Raw genomic sequence first — 23667 nt, forward strand, 5'->3', positions numbered from 1 at the left:
AACCAGGCCAGTAAAAGGGACAGGTGTCGTTTTACAGTAATTAAACTCTCCAAAGTGTGTCTCTTTCCATCCAAGACTCTAAATATGTTATTTTAATAATGCTGTGTCAGTCTTCTTCAGGTACTTGCGCAGTCATTTTTGGGGGATAAATGATGAATGAAAAGGTTCTTGCGATACAGATACTTCTTTTATTACAAAATGACATGATGATCATAAAAAGTTATTGGCTGTATCACAAAATGTAAACACAACAGATGTTCTGTTTAAACAGCGTTTAAGAGAAATACTGTACAAACAGCTTCTTGGAGAAAAGTCGCAGATATAACTCTTCACCTTCAGACAAACACATGCAGATTATTTTTCAAACATGGTGGAGTCAGCAAAACAAAAACAGATGGTGGGTTGAAAATGTCATACATTATGGATTTCAGCAGCAACACTCTATGCTACTGGAGGGTTATCTTTTCAATTTTGAGCTGTTGAATGTAAAGAGTACTCATGGTCTGGTGAAATCCATTCATCCATCGTCAACCGCTTATCCTGCGTACAGGGTCGCGGGGGGGTGGAGCCAATCCCAGCTGGGCGAAAGGCGGGGTACACCCTGGACAGGTCGCCAGTCCATTGCAGGGCCACACAGACAAATAACCACTCACACCAAAGGAAAATTTTGGAGACACCAATTAACCTAGCCTGCATGTCTGGATGGTGGGAGGAAGCCGGAGCACCCGGAGAGAACCCACGCAGACATGGGGAGAACATGCAAACTCCACATAGAAAGGCCGGGGCAACCGGGGTTTGAACCCACAACCTTTGTGCTGTGAGGTAACAGTACTGACCACTGTATCTTAAAAATGTTGCTGATCATCCGAACAGCCTGCAGGTTTTCACACCCACCTATGACTCCTCCCACTGATGTAGCAGGGCAGGAAGTCATCAGTGAAATCACCTGCAGAACAGATCAGCTCAAACCTGCAGATTGTTGGTTGGACATGAGGTGAGTGAATATCTGCAACACATTGAGCAGCACATAATCCTTCAACTGATGTGAAAACATTTACAATTTAGAAGATCAACTTGTTTTCAGCAACCTGATTTCGCTCTGGGACACAGCCGGAGTCACATCTCAATCTCAAACTGAAAAATCAAACTTCAAACTTAAACTGATTTACCATGTTTTTATAAGGCAACAGTAGTCGACTTGCAGAGTTACTCACAGGCCAGAATGATGTCATGTGGCAGAGAACACGTCTCAGATCAAGACGCCATGTGGAAAACTGCATTTGCGAAGAGGAAGTGACACAGTACAAAACAACAAATTCTGTCCACAAAAATGTCAGCTGAGCCAAATCAACACCTCAGCAACAATACAGTTGGTTTGTTTTCCCTAAAACAGAGGGGAAAAAAAGGATGCAACACTCAGAGGGTGATGAAACTGTGAGTAAGGGGCCTCCCTAACACCACCATCTTCTGAGTAGATCGACAAAGAAAATTAAAAAAGTTGTTGCCAAAAGATGCCAAACAAAAGGGTGTGTGTATATAGTAAGGGCTGACTTATTTGTCTTTCTCATGTGTAAGAATAAATGTATCTTTGGGTTTCAGATGGACAAAACAATACCATTTTAAGACCTCCCCTCTCAGAACTTGTGATTCACTTTTTGGACATTTTATAGTTTGGGGGGTGGGGAAGGGAAGACTTGACAGATGAGAGAATCAATAAAGTCACACATTGTCCATGTTCTCTGTCGCCTCCAGTCCAGAACAAACCGCAGACATCCCGTGACAGCTTCATTATAGTAGTCCTCTGCTGGAGAAACACTTGGCCCCAGGTTGTCTGGTGGTGGTAACTGAATTGAGGAATATGCACCATGTGAACGCAATATAAACTGAAATAATCAAGCTCTTAAAACTAGACTTTGACCTAGAGCACCTATCACAATATAGATTTGTAATTTAGTCATGCAAATTTTCTTACAAGTCATCAAAACCAACTGACTTGCAGTAAAACTGGGACAGGGGGCCCCAGTGCAGTTGCCTGCTTTGTCTCACTCTGAAACAAGATTTGTCAGTCGATTAGTTGTAACTACTGAAACTCTGGAGCGAATCGTTTCTCTCCTCCATGCACAGTGATATGGCGGCGCAGGTGGCTGCCGGAGATGAAGGTTTTGCCGCAGAAAGAGCACCTGAACTGTTTGCAGTCCGTGTGGACGGTCATGTGGACCTTCAGGGATCCTGACTGGGCGAAGCGTTTCCCACAGTGCACGCAGCCATAGCGTTTCTCTCCAGTGTGGACGCTCTGGTGGCGTTTCAGGTTGCTGGAGTCGGAGAAGCGTTTGCCGCAGAGCGCACAGACGAAGGGCTTCTCACCTGTGTGGACCCTCATGTGGGTCTTCAGGTTCTTCAGGCAGGCCAGAGTTTTACCGCAGCAGTTACAGACAAATGCCTTCCCCCCGCTGTCCTCCCTGCTGTGACTGGAGGCCCTGTTGACGCCATCGTGATGTCTCCACCTGTCCCTTCTGATGAAAGCATTTTGCCTTTCTGTCATGTCTTTCCTTAGGGGGAGCTGCGGCTCATCTGCAGGTAATGGCGCCCTCTGCTGGCTGCTCTGGAAACCTGCAGGCTGCTGGTGCTCTGCTGCCGACAGAGTTTCCTCACTGACTGTGAAAGGGAAGCTGCTGCCGCCTGAATCAGACGCAGCTGAAACACTCACACTGGTGTTCAACACATACGAGCAGCCGGGATCCTCACTCAAAGGATTCTGGGTACTGTGGGAGCCATGTTGGAGCTGTGGCTCGTACATCAGGCAGTCATAACTGCTGGTTTCTGACCTCTGGCTGGCGTTCAGGGTTTTTTGGATGGACATGGTGGTGGAGCTGACTTCCCCACTCACCCACGACCGAGCTGAACTGTCGCCTTCGTCTGCTTCTTCCTGTTTGGTCAGTGGCGGAGGGGCTTCTGTCTCCATCGACTGTCCATCAACAACACGACAGAAATCTCCTGGTAGGAAAGAAAAACAGAATCACACCCAACTTTATGTACATATTAGCAGAATTTTAGCAGTAATTTGGCCTGCAGTTGAAATGGTACCCAAAGGTATTACTTTATTTGAAGACGGACTTTTTTTAAATGATCAGAAAACTGCCTTCATTTTTCCTGTATACTTAACAACTTTTAAACTTCCAGAGCAGACATTCAACATCCAAAGTATTTAACCCAAAAGCTTAATTGTGGAAGCCGAAAACACATACGTAATTATTACTTCGGCATTATTGCCCAGATCTACCCCACATGCCACATTGACTGATGGCCTGGGGATGGTCCACTACTAGGTGCCACGCAAGGGCCAGACTGTAGCTTAGCCAAAGGTCAGCCACCAGTTAACAAAATAAACCAAAAGGGGACCACATCCCCCACTTTATCCAGTCCACATTAGAGGTCTTCACAGGTCCAAACTTTGAGACCTGATCCATAATGAGCCAGTGAGAAAGAAAAAAACAAAACAACTTCCCAGAGCTTGCCCACAGATATTCAGGTTACTGTAAATAAAGACAAGCATAAAGCATATATTCACATTCAAGAACTTGGAACCAGTGACTTATTGGCATTTATGTAAACAATGTAATTTCTGTCATCCAGTTTAATAACTTTTAGCTCTAATCTGGACCCAGCCTGACTCGTGTCCCAGATCAGTTCTCGGACACTAATAGACAAACCCATGACGGCCTCTAGTCCAGCTGACTGGTACACCTGCATAGCTTTGAATGTACAGTGTTAAGTAAACTTTGCTGAAGTTTGTCAGTAATGTTAAAGTGTACATGCCCTTTTTATTTACTAAAACTGTACTTACTCTCCGGCTCAGATTGGGACCAAGACTCATCGTTGTCCTCCACTTTGATCACTGTGGTCGTCGGTTTGGTCGACTCACCTGCAGCAGCCTGTAATCAGAGGAGAATAAAACTGAAGGACTGAGGGAGGACATCAAATCCTGCTATCATTTCTCCTCTACTCACTGTCCCTTGTGTTGTGTCTTGTCTAGAGTCTGAGGACAGATTGTCTCCACACCGCAGAGTCTCCGGGTTGGACGCTCTGGACAAAGACACCTGACCTGCAGGCATAAGTAATGAAGTTATGGATCATTTACAGCAAGTTAGGTGCTCAATTTACAAAACAGCTGTTTATCAATTTGTTTTTTAAATTCTGTTGATGAATAGTATTGATTGACAACTTCATCCTGAAGACTGTCAAACAAAAAGATTCTCATCTGTATTGATGCTAAAAACATCTTAAACATGTCTTGACAACAATGAATTGAACTAATTTCGTATAGCATGTTCTTTGCAGCTAATTAGTACATAGCTGTGCTTATAGTATGCAGTGTACTGTAGTGGAGTGAAATTTGGGCAAAGATAATTATATTTTCAGAGCTTTCAAGCACATCTCAAGGTCTTCCTCAGCAAACGAAGTTTGAACCTTGATACTGAAGAAGATCAAGAGCAATCTCCATGTCTACTGAGCAAACTTCATCTGCTGGTTATGAGATGTGCTCGAAAACTCGGGGGGAAAGCTAGAAAGCACTAAACAGACCTTGAGTTGAGTGTTTTTGTCTTGTTTCAAGAGAACTGACAAAGCTGACTATTAATAGTTTTATTTTCGCACCTTTTGATATTATTCTAAATTCTCTCGCGGCTTTAAACCTTAAAATGTTAGCTAACATTGTTTGGCGACTTGGTTAGGTGTGAAAAATAACCACCCTAGTAAAGTTCTGAGATCCCATTGTTGCGCTGTATGGATCAAGCCGCAGGGTTTGCAGTTTACCAGATGTTCAGTAAACACAACACACGCCCTTCACGTCACGTTCACGTCTTCTGCTATTCACTGTAATAGCCTGTACTATAAAATTAACTTACCTCCAGGTGTGCCGTTCCTCCTCGGCTCGTTGCCAGGGTGATGAGAAGGCAGATGAGCTCGAGCGCGGCCGCTCGCGTGCAGCAGCGCGGTGCCGCTTGCGGTGGCCGCGGCTCGCAAGGCGGTCGCGCGGGCAGTTCGGAGCTCCATGAGCCGCAGTTTTCTCCGCAGCACCTCGTTCTCTTTGCGGCTCCGCGAGATCTCCAGCTGCAGCACCGAGTAACCGCTGTCTACGAGCTCGCAGATCTCCGCCACCGCCGTGTTGGCCAGCACCTCCATGATGGAGGCGAGCTGCGCGTGGAAGGCAGCGGCCGGGGACATGTTTTTAATCTACCGCGTGCGTGTGTTGAAACAGAACAATCCAGATCACTGCGTCCTGGCAGGGGACAAAAGCAGAAACGCACGCGCTCTCTCCGTTTATCAGGATATAGATTTCACCTGATGTAAACAGTCCCGAGACAAACCAGGAAGTGATAAAAAAAAACAACCCAACAAGACAACCCAGAATGCGCATGTGCAAAGTTTACATTATCTGAGGTATTTTCAAAATTATTTCAGCACCTTCACCATGATCCAGTTTAACCTCAAACACACAGCGCATTTGATTGACTTTATCGATAAATAGGCTAGGTAGGTATTTATTATTTAATACAACAGATTATATAGTGAAAATAAGTTTGTAACGCCCTTCTGCTACATAGCAGACAATATACATTAACATAGAAAAGTCCCTTTTTGGATGAAGTAGATCCTTAGCTCTAAGAAAAATGTGCCGTGCCATCTCAGGCCATCTTACTTTTAAAAATTTTTTTTCACATAATCAACTTGCATGTATGTGTTTCGTCAACCCTGTTACCGACATATCAGTTACTGTTTGAAAAGGTTTTAAAACCATATTTAGAACAGATATGAAATGCTATGAAAGATTACACCACTTGTTACAATAAGAGTGTTAAAGTGGGAATATTGACTAGTTTATGAATACATTCATTTACAATTAATACGGTTACAACTTATTCTGTTAAGAAAAAGTTATGAAAACTAAGTAATAATATCCCAATTTTTTTGAGTGTATTACTGGTCTCTTCTACTTAACTTATACCATTAGTTGAATTCACAATTTTATTTAAATTTATATTTAATTTCCTATTTAATTTATATTTTTCAAATTATATTAGAATATTATACAAGTAACAGGGCTGACACATCAGTAACAGGGTTGACAAAAGTTACCGTATTGGTTATACTGCTTGTTTAAGTTACAGTCATGGGTGTAATGGAGTTAAAATGGGACATTCTTAAACTTTTAATTCAACATAACTAATTAGAGTATTTTGGAGACAGATTTGTTGAGAGGTTTTAGCATAAATGATTATACAACTTTATGATGATACTACAGATTTAACTTAATTCAATTGAGTCAATTGTTTAATTTAAGCATATTAAAATTACACTGCAAATAAATGTGAAAAATGAAATAGTTTGGCCTGTGGGTACATAAAAAATATACTTTTCTTAGCCGAGAAGGGTTGAATAGAGGGCAGCTGGACTTAGTTGAAGATTTTTCACCACTCATCCAAGGGGCGTCTTCAGTTCTAAATGACTGGTGGGGAGTTCCAGGTATTTTTACCTCTATGGGGTCATGATCAAAGTCATTGATACCAATTAGTGGTTGGTGATCCTGACTATTGTAACAACGGTCGTTAGGGTCCATGTTGTCAAATGAGGCCAAGTGTAAACAGTCTTTGGAATTTTCACAAGAGGCCAAATGTGACCAATTGTTCAATCTTCTAGGAACATATGAAACAACAGCATTATATATGGGGGATAAGTGGTGTCATATATCCTTCTCTGTTGAGAGCTGGTTTCTCTATTCTGGTGTAAATATCCTCCTTCACTCCTCTTTTAAACCATCTGTCTTCCCCATCCAAATACAGTAATGGAATCATAATGTTGTTGCATTTTTCCCTCTTGTCTTTACCTCTTGTGAAAGATGGCTTTTTTGGAGTGTGCCATACACATTGAAGAGGACAGGAACCTCCACATTGGAGTATACAGGAAACCCACACACACAGACGAGTACTTACTTAATACTATCACCACACACTAGAGCAGAAGCAAGGAGTTGTCAAAACTGCACCACCAAGTTGATAATCCAACAAGATGCAACATACCAACAAGGGCCCTAAAAGAAGGAGCACAAAAGGATGAATGTCATTGTGGATACTCTAACTGGACCCTTGTGAAAACAGCCACAAGATCCAAGAAGAACTCTAATACTGTGGTTGGTGAAGAAAAGAGGAATAAAATTCTACATCGTCATTCCATACCTGTCAGGAGTGTCAGAGAAACTCAAGAGGATTTTCAACAAACACCACATCCCTGTGTCCAGCAACACACTAAGAAAGAAACCACCTGAAAGACCCCACCCCAAACACAAGAAAAGCAACATAGCGTATGCTGTCTAATGCAGTGAGGAATGCACAGATTTGTATATTGGGGAAACCAAACAAACATTAATAAAACATATGGCTCAACACAGGAAGGTTTACCTAAACCTGGAGAATAAGGGACACTCTTTGAAAGACAACATACATATTTTGGATAGAGAGGACAGATAGTTTGAAAGAGACTATCTACTTCAAAGTAGAGAAACTGATTTCTCAAGAAAGGAGGATGTCTACCAAAGTTATCCCCTACATATAACGCTGTCCTTCATCTCTTTTCCAGGAGATTGTTGGAGTGAAAATTCCAACAACTACTGTTGTTACAATAGCCAGCAGCACTAACCACCAATGACTTTGATTATGACCCCACAGAGGTAAAATACCCGGGACTCCCCACCAGTAATAGAACTGAAGAAGCCCCTTGGATGAGAGGTGAAACATCTTCAACCAAGTCCAGTTGCCCTCGATTAACGCTTTTTGGGTAAGAAAAGTATATGTTCATGTACAGTGTGATGAAAATTATATGTTAGACTCACTGATATGATAAATTCCAGGACAACACACAAAAGCTTGATGAAAAGCTTTGCCAGCCACTACTAGCCTTGTGGTAAATGTCATGACATCACAGGGTGATCATTCATGATCACCATGAGGGTTAAATGTTATGTACATTTAAAATTTCAAACAAATAACTTTTTAACATGTTTTTGTGGTAACAGGGTTGACACACTGAGCTCGTCCCCTCAGTGAGACATTACGTAACTCAACAAAAATCCATTAAAGGAGGTGACAATTACTTGTCTTTTACCATAAACTTCATAAAAAGGCAAGTGATGTCACTTCCTGGAAATTATGCAACTTTTGGAACAGTCCATCAGCTTTAAAGGGGTGTTTTGATTAAAAGTAACAGGGTTGACAACAACATGGGGACCCGACTAAATTGTTTTTTGCAATATTTTACACATATTAAGAATAAAACCCCTTCATGAGACAACACCTGAGGCTTTATATGGTTGACAAGGTTTAAGTTTTTGTATGATAGTTTGACTTTTTTGGCCTCTATAGCAGGTAGAAGTAGAAAAATCATACTAGGGGACAGGCCATTTTCAACATTTCTGCAAGATGCTTTGCACAAAAAAGTGATTAAAATCCTTTAAAAACAAACAGAAAATAATTTATTCTGATATTATGGAAACTAAATTATAAAATATTTATTATTAATTATAATAAATATTATAAAATTTTTTATGGTTTATTAAGATTTACAGAGCCTTTTTTTCCTTTTTTCCTCAGAAATAGTCTGATAGCTTGGGGCAAAAGCTGCTCTGCAGTCTGGTGGTGTGACTGTAGCCCAGAAGGCAGCAGGGTGAACAGGCTGTGGCTGGGTGGGTACTGACCTTTAGTATCCTTTGTGCTGTTAAGTTTCAGGGTGCAGGACCAGTGAGAAAGTGCATCACTTTTCTAGCGGTCTAACAGCAAATATTGTCATTGGAGGAGCTAGAAGCAAAGAATTTGAGTTTTTTTTTTGCTTAACACTTTCTTTTTACAATAAACCAACCCACATCTGTCTCACTGACAGATTATTATTATTATTATTATTATTATTTATTATAACCAGTCAGACACGTGAAAGGTCTTCAGCCTTCCTACGTAGCAGGATATTACCAAGCCGACCAATCAGTTCTTGGGGCCTGCGTTGCTGCAACATGGAGTTAGATTTGCAGGGAGGTGCGTGTCAGCCTACAGCGTAGATGATGGGGTGCATATGGAGTAGATTCGATCGCAGAAGTATAAATTGGCCTTTAGATTTGGTGTCTGCAGTGAACTGATTTCCAAATATGGCTCATTAATATTGTGACCATTGTTGTTCTTCATGCTTTCAATTCATCATTCTGTACGACCAGAGATGAAATGTAATTTATAGAGGAATTACTTCGTTATCCCAAGTCTTTAAAATCCTTGTCCACTCAAACATGTTTCTTCCTGTTCTACAGTTGGATGTTTAAGCTTCACTGTGCAGACTGATTTGACATCATCAGGCTCCTTTCATTCATTTGCAATTTATACAAGTGATGTACCCGCGACCCGACCCCAGATAAGTGGATGAAGATGGATGGATGGATAAGTGATGTAGAAATGTGGCATTGCCAGTGCACTTACACCAAGAGTGGGATTTACAGTGATGTAGGAGACATCTTGTGTCCAGCAGGGAAACTTCAGAAATCAACAAAATTTGCATATTTATAGATTCTGGAGTTTTTAATGAGCAAGGTGTGGAGACCTTAAGGATTTTAATGAGGAAACACATTTTGCTATGGAAAACAAAAAACATCACACATGTTTCAAGCAGACAATATGATTAAGTACATGTTAGGAGGGGGTCTTAAAAAAGCAGTTTTGAATATTCTCTTTATGGCCATTTTGTGTCTGTTAGCCTTTTAACAGTGATGAAAAACTGAGTTTTTATGAATCCGATCAGTATCTGCTCAAATGATTATATAACATCAAGGAACACAACATCATGGTAGCATCATAACATGACCGCATCACAAGAAAACAACCTGTTAACAATTATCATCTTATCCTGTGTAAACAACCCTTTGACTTCTCTTGTTTTTAAATTTTTTTTATAAAAAGGTAATAACTGGTACAAAACAATTTAATCATTTGTTTTATTAACCAAGAATGACACAAACGAACTGTGACTTTCTACACGACTAAATGGTTTCTGAGCTTTAGGCTACACTACAGACTTTAAGAGCAGAGACAAAGCAAATTTTAGGTCTCATACCAAAATCAGGCATCTCCTATTTCATTAAATGAGATGCTGTAATGCATTGTAAAAGCACAAAAGGCTGAACAATCCCCATAAAAATGTCCTCCATACTTGAAGATGTTTGGCCTCTCATCCAGCAAAACCTCTTCTAGTGTCTTCAACCACATCCAGTTACCCTTGATTTTAACCTTCCTTGGATGACTTTACTATAACTCAATTATCAAAATAGTTGCTGATGAATTTTCTGTCATTCATTAACTGACTGGGTGCCCTGTTAGCTCACCTGGGATAACCCTGAGTCCTCTGTTTATATTCCAAGCCGTGGCCCTTTGCTGCATGTCATCCCCTCTCTCTCATGCCTTTCCTGTATCTCTTAAGCTGTCAGTATCAAATAAAGGCAAAAATGCCCCCCAGAAAACAAGAAATTAACTGATTAATAGACTGATAAATAAACTCAATTTGCCTTCTGCACCTTTAGAAAACTTTAACTTTTTTTCCTTTTAAAACTGGATATTTACAGAACATTTTGGAACGAAACCCCCGCTCATCCACTCTCAGACGTTGGGGTGACATTTCTTCATGTGTAATTTGAGGCTATATTTGACGATGAAGCTCCTGGAGCAGAGTGTGCAGGCGTACGGCCGCTCTCCGGAGTGAACGCTCAGGTGCGACTTCAGATGAGCTGACTGGGTGAACTTCTTGCCGCACTGGCTGCAACTGAACGGCCTCTCGCCCGTGTGGATCCGCATGTGAACTTCCAGGTTCTGAGACGTGGCGTACGTCCTGTTGCAGATGGAACACACAAAGCGCTTCCCCCGTGCGCCGGCGTTCGGCTGCCCGTTACACAGCTGAGATCGACCTGACTGATCCCTGTAGAGGGCAAAGTTCATCATGTCGCCGTCATCGTACTCAAACGCAGAGTTGCTGCTTTCAGACAGCTGGCAGTCTGTGGAAGTCGAGCCTGAGACGCTGATCAGCTTGATCCCAAAAGCGTCGCCGTCCACGTTTTCGCTTTGGTGAAACTGAGCAAAAGTCATCTGACTTTTCGACTGCTTGGTCCACGTCAGGCTGAGGTCTAGTTCTGCTCTGTTTGTAGGTGACTGTGCCTCCATCAGAGCGCTGTTACCAAAATACGCTGTTTGTCTGTTAGCGCTAGGCGGGACCAGCGAGCACTCCTGGTGAACCAGCTGGACGTCCGGGTCCATCTGAGAGGAGTAGGAACAAACCGACTCGCCGGCCTCCATCTCATCACCGCCAAGCTGTCCGGAGCAGCCCGGCTCACTGCGAGGAGAGTCCAGCGTGTAGACGGACAAGCTCTTCTTCTGTGTCCCTGCACTCACTTTGGAGGTTTTCAGTGTGAGCTGCTCAGATGTCTTCCTCTCAGTGTCTTCGCTTCCCGGCCAGTGTCTCTTCATACTCCGGCTGATCGGACTCGACGTGGCGCCCTCTCTGGCTGCAGCCGTCCCTCCATCAGCAGGTGTTTTGTTATCTGAAGGAAAAAACAAAATACATCACATAGCTGGGGAAAAAAATGCATTGCCAGTGCTCTGCAGTCACATCCTGGTTGCGAGTCACCAAGTCGAGTGTGACCAGATATGAATCGCTACTATGAACTGGGAGTGTTTAGGTGATGTGACTCACTGTGTAATAATAGCTCAGCAAAGACAAGGACTGGGCTGAATACAAGCGCAAATCCAAGTTTGAAAAGTGTAGCACATGCAGAAGTGCCTTAAACCTGCATTCTTTGGCCAGCAGGGGGTCAGATTGTTTAGAAGTCTGAGAAAATGAAGCTACTTCTCACCTGATTTATTACGTAAGTAAACACTTTCCTAATGAGTTTATAGTCTCCATCGCTAGTTTCAAGTCTTATTCAACACAGCATGGTGTTTGTTTGTTTTTTTTGTTTTAAATTTGACCATTTATTTAACCAGGAAGAAGCCCACTGAGAATCATTTAAGGAAGACCTGGCCAAGAAAGGCAGAAGAATGGAATTTAAAGGTAACACTGACACACACGAGACAATACATTAACACATCTTCCCAAACACTGATACATACTGTAATGTTCATTTAGTAAATTATGATCCCATTTAGAGTAAAATACACCATAAAGCAGGGGATGCTTTAGGGAGGGGCAACCTTGTGATTGACAAGTCACTACCATGGCAACCTGTCAATCAGGATAGAGGCAACTCGAATCCACTGCACTGTGTACATTTAACAAGCCACTGAAAAATGCTTATTAGGATTCTGCTGTTCATTTTTCTAGTAAGTACATTTTGTTTTAAGCCTGTTTGTCGCTTGCCAAAATTGGCATCCTAATTAATATCACAGTTAATGTGAACTTCCACCTTATAGTCCAAATAAAGTCAAACCGGATTCCCAAAAACCGACATAGCGACGGCCAAAATGCCAAACTCAAGGCTTCAAAACAATAGTCCATAAACCAACAGGTGAGATCACTGTGACTATATCCACCTTCCTGTTTATGTACATCTAAGCCAGGCTTTTATGAATGTAAACACTGAATAATTCTTAAGACAGGTGTCCAAATGATTAAAATGACACCACTGAAACACATTAATAATGATTCGTGTTCTTGGGTTATATAAAACAGTAAATCACTGCCTGCTGCATTAAAACACTAACTCCACATGATTAAACTAAGCTTTTTAGTGTCTATACTGTTTAGCCAGGCCTTATGTTTTCAGTGTTGAGCAAAGAGCATACTTGAACGAAACACGTCAGTTTTCAGTCAGTGTGGAATAAAAGAATAACATTGGTGGCCTGACAGATGTTGCCTGGGTCAGGGTTTTTAAGGCTCATGACCCCGTTTTTAGGTTCCAAAGTTCAAATATGTGGCGTGTTTGAGTTCACATTTGTAAAGCATGGGGGTAGCACAAATTGATAAGTAATACTTTTTAATTTTGAAACACATTTATTCTTTAAAAATACAGCAGTGCTGATGGGAGTTTGTTTCTACGGGTACAGGGGGAGAAGATGAAATATTGTGAAAGTTCAACTTAAGTAACAGGTCAATGAGTTTGAAGGTTTAGGCATAGTCAATACTTGACAGGATTTTACAACGTTAAAAGCACTGTCACAAGTTAGCACAATCAGTTTATCCAGCATGTAGCTGACTTTAAGGTTAACCCAGCGAGGACGTTATCTAGTGACCCCACTTTGGTTTCTGACCCAGAGCTCGTTTACACTCACCTTCCTCAAAGGTGTCGTTACTGTCTGAGTCTTCATCTTTGATCAACACCACGTCTGGAAGCTGGAAAAGATTTCATTTAAAAATGAATACAGTCATACGACCACAAGAGAAATCAGACTAAAGAATTTAAATTCAATTGTTAACATGTAAACAAATTACAATTAGGTAAACAATAAAAACAGATTGAATTTATATAAGTAAACCTGAGAAAGTCGATAACATGCAAACTAATTAAGATAAAATCTCCCTTGAGTCCTGATTGGCTGATTCATATGAAGTTAATTGAAGTTTTAATGAGAAAATAATTAAAAAGTATATCAAGGATGGTTGTAACACTGGATTAAGTTCCAACGGTTGCTTAAGATCAAGCAGCAGCCAAGTGATTTACTAAAACTGTACAAATGTTAATAGGACTTCTGTGTGACTGACTGAGATTATCTTCCACATCTGTTCTTTTGTAGGGCAACTTGAGTGTTTTAATCCCATTATCTTAATCTCCATTTAAATTTTCACATTATCTAAAAAAAACTTTTGGTTTTTTCAAGGTAACAAGATAATTAACACGTTTATCACCGAAATAAGACCCTCAGCCCACGGTAACGAGATGGAGATTAAAAAATGGTAATTTTGAGATAAGGGATCAACACCCCTGTCAGCGTGCACAGATCCTGCGCAGAGGTTTGCAGCAGAGATAAGGAGATGATTAACTTCCGATCTGGAGATTATATGGGACGAAATATAATTGCAACCATGTATGGTCTCAGCATGTGCAATATTTGATGTATATCCTTAAGGCCTAACAGTAAAATATAATAGGATGCAGTGACTTTTATCATTATTAAGGCAGAAGCTAAAGGCATGGTGGCCATTAAGTCCAAAAATTCTTTATATTTCCATCTTGAGTAAAAAAACTTGAGGAAAGTTTTATGTTGTGAAAACAAATTCTGTTATTGTGGGAATGATGTCTGTATCAATGTTTTTACATAATAAGTTCAAAACTTTTTATAATGAAAAGGAAAGAGATCAATTTACCATCTTACAAAAAACTATCATCTTTGACCTTTAGAGCTCCTTAATTAAAATGAGGTGTTGGACAGATTGTTCATTTATGTGGGTAAAAAAGATTACATTTTAATTATCTAACATTTCACAATATATTAACTTATTTAGGCACTGATTTGTAATTGCAACCCTAATTCAGTTTACAAAGAAATGAAACAGAGAAAACGCTTAAGAATGCTTATGTTTGAGTAACAGGTAGCAGAAAACATTAGCATTTTTACTTGACAAGTGGCTCTAACGATTACATAACTATAACTATCAAAATAGTAACAAATTGTCCACTATTGCTCTGCATCTGAATATCTTTTGTAATTTAATCTTCTTGTTTGGAATCTGTCCAAGGACTACAGGTGAAAAACAGCCTTCAGGCTAACTGACGCATTCACAGCGATGTCAATTAAGATGTGCTGTCTCTGTTAAATAAACCAATAAATAACCTCAAGATCAGAGATTAGTGGACTAAGCACTTCATCTGTAAAATAAGCTAATATGACCTAGTCGTAAATCAGTTTCTATGATGATCAAAATGTGGACGGATGCCAGCATGAAGGCAGGCCGGCTGTGTGTTTACCTCCTGCCGCAGCACCACAGCCGCTCCTCCGTCTCCTCCGGGAGCGGCAGCTCCTTCGTCACTGTCCCGCTGCTGCTGCTGCTGCGGTGTTTCCGCCTGCTGTGCGCCGTCCGCGGCCGGTGCGACCTCCGTTACTGTGGCCTTCCCTGCGCCGCTCCCCCGAACCACTATGGACTCGATGAGGTGCAGCTTCTTCTTCAGGTCCTCGTTCTCCTTGTGGCTCCGGGTGATCTCCATCTGCAGCACCGCGTAACCTTCATCCACCACCTCACAGATTTCCGCCACCGCCGCTTTAGTCAACGCGCCCATAATGACGGACAGCTGCTCGTGAAGAGCTTTGCTCGTTAAAACGGCCATCCCGCGGCTCGAGAGGAAACCGGACCGTACTGAAACACGTCCTGGCGGACAACAGGGAGCTCCAACACGGTCTGAAGTGCACGGTTACGTCGGTAAGGGAGCCGCTGCCTAAATATGTTCGGACCTTTTTCTAACTGACCACTACTTCTGTGTTTATTAGCGGTTGTCAAAGCCCGTCGCTGACTACCACAGAGAAATGTTTTTCTACTTCCTTCCGATTCACACTTCCGGAATAACACGGCTGACTTCAGAATAAGAGCCTGTAATTGTGACAAACGGGAGCAAGGACCGAAACACCAACTACAATAAATAGATTAAAGATCAAATTTGACTTGATTAGAAGATCAAAATAAGTGATCAAAATAGATTAGGCAGATAGTACAAATACAATAATAAGCAGAGTAAGTAAATGTTTAAAGAAAAGAAATAGGTAAAGGAATAAAAGTTGATAAAAGTAGAACAAAACCATGTTAAAAATAAACAGATTTACGTTAAGTTAGATACAAGAGAATGAATAGATAAGTAATAAGATTGAAAATATATAGATAAGAAATCAAATAAAATAGATTAACAGAATAAATAAAAAATGTTTTTAAAAGAAATCAAAAAATAGAATATGCAGATAGAATTGATGTGTATATTAATTGATTTATTTAAAATAGAATGCTAATAGGTAGATACAAATTAAACAGTTAAACAAATCATATCAGTAAAACACTGCAAACTGCTTTCCATTTCATGTTTAGATTCTTCTACCATTGATACACTCCAAGATATGATATGAATACATCGGCTGTGTCGGGGCAGCTGTGGCTCAGGAGGTAGAGCGGGTTGGCCGTTAATCGGAAGGTTGGCGGTTCAATCCCTGGCTCCCCCTGGTTGCGTGTCGAAGTGTCCTTGGGCAAGATACTGAACCCCGATTTGCCCCTGGCGGATACGGATGTATGTGTATGGATGAGTGTGAATGTTAGTTAGGCTCAGTGTATGAATGTGTGTGACTGATGAATGCAGATGTAGTGTAAAAGCGCTTTGAGTGGAATACAGTATATTTTGTTAAATCTGTCACAGTGCTGCAGAATTTTGACAAAAGTAATCACATTACAATAAACAAACATAATTTAAGCAAGTGGCAAGAGATGGCAGTTTGCCATCTTGAATAATTTCTTGATTTGAGTGAAGACTTTGTATCTTTGTAGTTGTGCAGGGAGTCAGGAAGTTACCCTGCAGCCATGTTGTTTCTGAAACAGATTCTTCTTCTTATTAAATTAATCATTAAAAACTGCAGACTTTTTCAGGGTCTACACCACGATGATATGCCACGCCCACGCCCCTTCTAATGTCTCACTGTGACACACTGCAAGTCCTGCACTCAAAACCATACTTGAGTAAAAGTATGTATAAGTTGTCAGCAAAATGTACTTAAAGTAAAAATATTCACAGTGCAGTAAAATGTTCCGGTCAGTGTTCCTGGATTAATGGATGGTTCTGGATGCTGTATTAATGTGTGTTGCATTTGACTCGGGGTTAGACCAGGGTTCAATTCCCCACTCCAGAGGCGGGTGACCCCTGACATGTATAGCAATTGTAGGTTGCTTTGGATAAAAGCTTCAGCTAAATGAATATGTAATGTAGATGTTTAAGGCTGAGCTCATCTTTACTCCTTTACATACTGTTGGGTTTAACCTACAGCAATGCTACATATTCTATAAGATCATCATTTGTTAGTAGTGTTGCTGTCCTGTGAGAACCACGTATCTCTAAACAGTCAGAACAGCCTGTTTTCGGATTTGTGACGAAGCATTTTCCAGCTGATCCACATCTGGAGATACATGGTTGTCACTGGACAGCAAGAAAAAGTGCAATAGACAGAAAAAAAAAATCTTGTCTCTGTACCAAAAGCGGGAAGAATGTTGCATCCCGTTATTGAAAAAGAAGAAAATAGCATGTATTCATATTGCAAATTTGACACACAGGATTCCCAAAAAAAGTGTCAGCTTCTAGTATGAAGGTCCCTGTTGAACGTCCTGCCATTCAGTGTGAGTGGATTTGTTTGAAACCAGTTGAACCAGCAATTCCAGTCAGCTGCTGGTTTTCTGTGCTTCTATTGTGCAAAACACATTTGTTTGGGAATTTTGCTGGGCATTGTGTGCAGGGGGCAGAGAACAGTCCAACACAGATGGACAGGAGGACACACACAGCCTGAGGTCCTGAGGGCCCGACAGCAGCACAGTTGTACCTCAGGTGGCTCCAGTGAAAATGAAACCTCTAAACTTGGCAAGCAGTCTTACAAAAGCGGGTGTGAATCACTGCTGGGTGGTCATTCCCACTGACAGTGAATGCCCCTTGATGAAAGTGACACTACACCTATGGGCCTGGGAAGTATCATAAAATACATACAGGCTTACTGCAGTCGGTTTTCAAACAGGTTGATTAGGATTCCTGCGGGATGAGTCAATTTGACTATTGAATGAGAGCGGGCAGGACGAGAATCACAGATCAGTTTTTATCTATAAATATGCCGTTCTTACGTACACTAGTTTCTGATTTAAAACCAAATCATTTTATATTGGGGATTGGACAGGAGTGAAAATCCACTCCCTTGTCACCCTCTCATTGTGACTGGTGAGTTGCTTTTTGCCACAAATGATGTAGGGCTGCAATTAAGGATCGTTTTCATTATTGGTTAGTTTGGCAGTTTATAGTAAAATAAAATAAATTCCATCTTGCCCATTTGAGGAAGACACACATTTGAGAGAAAAAAAAAAAATCAATATTCATTTCAAACTTTTTAGATCAGTGTTAAATGTCTGTTAAAGAATTGGGGGCAACACATGCAGCAAGCAGGAAATTTTACAGCGTAACAATAAACGTGTCTCAGGTGGACAAAGTATTTAATATATTGACATGGCCAAAATATCTGCAATTAACTCATATTGGCTGATTAAAATGGACAAACAGTGCTAAAGATCTTCAGATGTCTTGTTCTGTCTGTCTAAAATCCAAACAGATTCAGTTTACAAAGATTTAAAACAGAGAAAAGCAGCAAACATTAACAGTTGAGAAGATGGAACGAGTCACTGTTCATCTTTTTTACTGAGCTATAATTTTTTGGTCGACTGTTTCAGCAATATTTGAATGCAAACTCACTTTTGACTGGTTTCTTGCATGGAGATTCAGTCTCCTCTGGCTTATTCTGGTCTGTAAAGTTGTATTTGAGTGTGTACTTTACAATGTAAGCAGTGTAAACACTGAATGAAACAAACTGTCCTTCCAAGATTGCACAATTTTAATCCAAGATTTACACCAACCAATAAACGTTCACATGCTTGTTGACTCTCTACAGGAATCACTGTCACCAGGAAGTCATTGCTCGATCCTAAAGTACTGAAGTGGACCCAAAATGGCCCACTATATTTGAGGTAAGAATTGATCTGGATCAGGTCGTAGTCCCATTTTGTTTTGTCTCGGGCATCTACCAAGGCAGTTCAGATGGTCAAAAATACGTAAGCCTGACAGAATTAAAACAGTTTATCGATCAGTTTTTGTAAAAGCACCCATTTTTCTAGAAACATCTTTAAAAAGGCCCTCAGCGTAAAAAAGATTAATTTAAATTAACAGCATATGGTTCTGGTCTATCACAGTTTAGATCTCCTCTGCGCCTTACTGTACCATGAGTGCATATGTTTCAGCTGGTCACGCCAGTGTTCAGCCTTGACAGTGCTTGTGTGACATACTTCCTCTTGAGTTAAACGGGAGCGGCACTCTGCTCTGCTGCGTGGTGTTTCTGCTGATGGATCCTCAGGTTCTGCTTGCCGGCAAATCTTTTCCCACAGTGCTCGCAGGCGAACGGCCGCTCTCCGGTGTGAACACTCTGGTGCGTCTTCAGGTGTCCCGACTGCGTGAAACGCTTCCCGCACTGAGCACAGCTGTACGGACGCTCGCCCGTGTGAACACGCACGTGCGTCTCCAGGCTCCGTGACGACGTGAAGCATTTCCCGCAGTAGCTGCAGACGAAGCGCCTGTCCCTGCAGTACCTGTTAAGGTCCAGCGGGTCCAGTCTGGATCCCCCGAGACCGAGTGCTAAGGGGAAACTTGCAGCATTCAGGTCAGAGACTTTGTCCAGGAGTGTTGGCCGGTGGGGGACGGGCACCATGCTCGGCAGGCTCTGACTGGTCCATGAAGAGCACAGATCCAGCTCTGTGTCATAGGGGAGGGAGTTGATCAGAGACGCGCCCCGCTTCAGCTCAGAGGTCCCAGGCAGGGGGGTGGGACTTGTTCCAGAGCCAAACATAAACGGCTTCCTTGTCTGGACTGCAGACGGAGCTTCACAGTCCGACTCTGAGGCCAAGTCAAACACCACATCTGAAGAATTTCTCTCAGCGCCCCCTGCAGGGCCTGGAGACCCAGGAGACCCCAGTGCACTGTGGGATTGTTGATGCTCGACTCGCTCAGACGGTCCATTACTGTTCTGATCCCACAGCCTCACGTCGGCCCCTGAGGTGGAGACCACCATCCCAGAGGGTCCTTCGTCACTGTCATCTGTATCTGACAGCTGCACCTCCGTTCCTTCACACAAACACACCAACAAACACCCAGTGTCAAATACAGAAGCAGTGACTTCAAGACAAAGACTAGTGTGACAAAAACTACTGTCAAAATGTCTATTTTTAAATAAAACGTATGCACTAAAAAAGAAACAATGGCAACTGCAGCCTGTCTCGAGTGTTTGTTGTCAACATGTCCGTCCTTTATTATAGATTGACAGACAAACACATAAATAGAAGTGCTAAAAACAACTTCCAGTGATAAACATTGTATTTTACTGTCTAATCTCAACAGAAGAAACAGTAAAGTCAGCAGTGTGAAAAGGCCTGTTCACAAAAGTGCCATTTTAGACCGCTGGTCATGACGGCCTGTGTTTCCTTGTAGAAACATTGTCTACTTTTGCTTTTATGGCTAATCTTCTGTCTTCAAACACAGCTTTGTGACAATCAAACTGCTGTTTCTCCTCTTGTCACCACCAGCAAACTGCAGTTTGATGAGCACAGTGCTACAAGGTAAATGCTACACCTGGTGCACACATGTTGGTGCATTTGACCGGACTGCAGCAAGTTGATGTTGTAAATAATTAGTAAAGCTGCAACTACTGATTTTCTTTATCGAAAAATCTGCCGACCATTTTCTCTGTTAATCTAGGCCATAAAATAATGTCAGAGAATGGTGAAAAATGTTGATGAGAACAAGACGACGTCCTCAAATGTCCGGTTTTGTTCACAACCCAAAGAGCTTCAGTTTACTGTAATAGAGGAGCAACAAAATCAGGAAATATTCCCATTTGAGAAGCTGGAAAAAATGGCTAAAAATGATTAATGGATTACCAAAATAGTCGCCAATTGTTGACAACTAATCGATTAATTGACTAATTGTTGCAGCTCTAAACGAGACCCGTTATGTCTTTATCGGGACCTGTTGATTCTCTTCCTGGGTCACCCTCCTCCCGTTTATCCGTCCATCTATGTTTGGGTGATGCCTCATTTTGTCTGACCAACAGTCATTAGCGTATAAACATCCATCCTGTATACACATCTCATTTTGAAAAGAGGGGCATTGTCACATATGTATCCTCGCGCTAAATTCATGACCCAATTTCATATTCCATATTTATATATTTCTACATTTATTTATGTTGACTGTATGTTTGTCTACGTGTAGCACCTTATCACCACAGCAAATTCCTCGTATGTGTAAAACACTACTTGGCAATAAAGCTCCTTCTGATTCTGATTTGATAAATAATGTATGTGGTTCTCATGTCACGTAACATGAAGACTTCACAGCTCTCTCCTCAGTTAGGCCTCTCATACTGCAAGACTTGTCTTTGTAAAGACAGAAACTGACAGGATAAAGTCGCTAACCTGCCTGTCAGCTCACTCTGGTCCGTTTCAGTGGATTTACTGTAAAGGCTTTAATACGTGTGCACTCCAAATGTAGGTACGACTAGCTATTTTTGGACGATTAATTTCGGTGGCCGAACATTCGGTGCATCCCTAGTTTGTGGATTGTTAACTGTTTATTAGAGTCAATGGGTTTCCTCTCTTACCATCCTCGTTGAGAAGGAGCTCGTCTGTGGCGTCATAGCCGGTCACCTCCTCTTTCGCGGTTTCCTCCTTTATGAGAACAACATCCTGATCATTTGGCTCGTCTACAGCTACTGACGAAGAATCCTGAGAGTGGAAAACAATGTTCACACAAATGACTGTAATAGGCTTTATTCCATTAACTTTGTTCAGTACAATTAACTATTTATTTTCAACCAAAATGTCACTTGTTGTATGACATTCAAAAAAGATATACAGTTACTGAAGGCAGCAGATGTGACTCATTTAGACAAACTTAGAGGAAAAAATACAATGCATAAACTAAAATGGCAAAACTCATGTTTTAAAACACACAAGGTCAAACTGATAAATGTCCTAACTACAGCTGGTAGGTATACTGTATGTTACTGAGAGTATGACTTGTCATATTACACTGAACAAAATTATAAATGCAACACTTTTGTTTTTGCCCCCATTCATCATGAACTGAACTCAAAGATCAAAGACTTTCTCTATGTACACAAAAGGCCTATTTCTCTCAAATATTGATTAACTATAAGCCGTCTCCAAAGGCCGTCTTATCGTGGCCAGCCTAAGGCCTTTTATTGTGGCCAGCCTAAGGCACACCTGTGCAATCCCCATGCTGTCTGATCAGCATCTTGATATGACACACCTGTGAGGTAGATGGATTATCTCGGCAAAGGAGAAGTGCTCACTAACACAGATTTTGACAGATTTGTGAACAGTATTTGAGAGAAATAGGCCTTTTGTGTACATAGTCTTAGATCTTTGAGTTCAGCTCATGATGAATGGGGGCAGTAGTCGTCTTTCCAGATCTTAAAGGCTACATTACAAGAAGTTGAACAAGACATTTTTAACTTTGTCCATGTCCTCTCACCTCTTTGGCTGCAGGGGTCAGCTCAGTTGTGGCCTCCAACATTGGAAACCTTCCACTTCTTTTGAGATTTGCTTTTGGCTGTTTGGCCCCCACTCCAGTTGGTACGTTACGTTCTGGTTGAAAAACAAGAGTTATAATATTGGTTCCTCATATGGGATGAAGGAGATCACCAAGGGTATTGATACATTCAAGTGGGGGGGGGGTGTAAAGCTGCCTGCTGTGATCCCATGTTTCACTTTATTGCGGTGTATACAGTAGTAAATACAGAGGGTGGTTTGCCATGTTATGACAGTATAACTTGTTCTTAAAAAGTGAGAAATGCCAGGAATTTGTTTCAGTAAACTTTCAATTGTAAAGTTGTTGTACTTCTCTGTCATCTTACATGTTCTGAGTTATCTCAATGCCTTTTCTGAATATTGTAGCATATATTTCTGAATATATGGAACATTGTTTACTTAAAATGGTACGTTTTGTTGAACCCCTCTCTGAGCCATGAACTCTGACTGCTGACCTGCCTTCTTTGTATCCAGATTCCAGCGTCAGAAGACAGCCCAAAGGACTGGAAAAGTTGACCCTGCTTGCAGTTTGAAGTTTATGCCGAATATAGAAATGATACTGAGACAAACATATCAGATGAGTATCAACAAATTCACTGCTGCCAGTTAGTAAGGAAATGTTGTATTAGCAGTTTTCCAGTGGGGTTTGCTGTAAAGCTTTCTATATACGGAACAACGGCAGATATCGGAGACATTAGTCCAGTCATGGCAGTAAACATCTTGCCACCATCGTCGGTGTTATCCAACTGCAAATGACAGACTGTTAAGAAAAGGCCCCGAAACTCACCGAGAGTGAAATCCATCATCAGCCCCCCACCGGTCGCCTCTTGCCCGCCGAAATCCAACACCGCGGCGTTCCCCCGGTGTCCCCGCGCGATGATGGTCTCGATCAGCTCCAGCTTCCTCCTCAGCGCCTCGTTCTCCTTGTGGCTGCGGGTGATCTCCAGCTGCAACACGGCGTAGCTGTCATCCACCAGCTCGCAGATCTCCGCCACCGCCGCTTTGGCCAGTGCCTCCATGATGGACGTCAACTGGGAATGAAACGCCTTGTAACTCGTCATGTTGGGCGGACGTGAAACGACAACAAACGCCGAAACCTGAATTAAATAATAACATAAGCAAAGATCTATGGCAAAGACGGCGCGTTCACGTCCGGTGAGCTCCTCGCGGTGACCTCGTCCTTAGAAGCGAGCAGCGAGTGACCCGTGAGCAGAAACGGGGAGATGCTGCTGCGGTTAACGTTGTTGTTTGTTGTTGGTCGGTTGTCTGCCCCTCCGCGTGTCG

The 23667-nt window shown here is 41.8% G+C and overlaps 3 protein-coding genes and 1 long non-coding RNA gene across 6 annotated transcripts; 1 reads left to right on the top strand and 3 right to left on the bottom strand.

Moving 5' to 3' along the window:
- The first annotated feature begins 962 nt into the window (after positions 1-962).
- LOC123972147 lies at positions 963-20019 on the top strand. Of its 3 annotated transcripts, XR_006825367.1 has the most exons (9): positions 963-994; positions 2555-2997; positions 4034-4114; positions 7722-7830; positions 8643-8734; positions 9344-11938; positions 12057-12123; positions 18675-18750; positions 19165-20019. It is a non-coding gene; the product is annotated as an uncharacterized LOC123972147 (long non-coding RNA). The 3 variants fall into 3 exon arrangements; XR_006825368.1 differs by lacking the exons at positions 7722-7830; positions 8643-8734; XR_006825369.1 differs by lacking the exons at positions 7722-7830; positions 8643-8734 and having other exon boundaries at positions 11276-11938.
- On the bottom strand, positions 1162-5375 carry LOC123972143 (zinc finger and SCAN domain-containing protein 22-like). The gene is made up of 4 exons (XM_046051418.1): positions 4905-5375; positions 4008-4102; positions 3845-3932; positions 1162-2994 (listed from the first exon to the last, which is right to left on the bottom strand). The coding sequence occupies exons 1-4, from the start codon at positions 5221-5223 to the stop codon at positions 2081-2083; spliced, it is 1416 nt and encodes a 471-aa protein (XP_045907374.1). The 5' UTR covers positions 5224-5375; the 3' UTR covers positions 1162-2080.
- On the bottom strand, positions 9590-15582 carry LOC123972145 (Krueppel-like factor 12). The gene is made up of 3 exons (XM_046051419.1): positions 14975-15582; positions 13341-13401; positions 9590-11614 (listed from the first exon to the last, which is right to left on the bottom strand). Exons 1-3 carry the CDS (start codon positions 15329-15331, stop codon positions 10680-10682), a joined length of 1353 nt encoding a protein of 450 aa, XP_045907375.1. The 5' UTR covers positions 15332-15582; the 3' UTR covers positions 9590-10679.
- si:dkey-7l6.3 (zinc finger and SCAN domain-containing protein 10) lies at positions 18600-23667 on the bottom strand. The gene is made up of 4 exons (XM_046051420.1): positions 23171-23667; positions 22328-22440; positions 21432-21555; positions 18600-19897 (listed from the first exon to the last, which is right to left on the bottom strand). Exons 1-4 carry the CDS (start codon positions 23442-23444, stop codon positions 19077-19079), a joined length of 1332 nt encoding a protein of 443 aa, XP_045907376.1. The 5' UTR covers positions 23445-23667; the 3' UTR covers positions 18600-19076.

The sequence above is a fragment of the Micropterus dolomieu genome, linkage group LG06 (genome assembly GCF_021292245.1).
Source record: "Micropterus dolomieu isolate WLL.071019.BEF.003 ecotype Adirondacks linkage group LG06, ASM2129224v1, whole genome shotgun sequence".
Lineage (NCBI taxonomy): Eukaryota > Metazoa > Chordata > Actinopteri > Centrarchiformes > Centrarchidae > Micropterus > Micropterus dolomieu.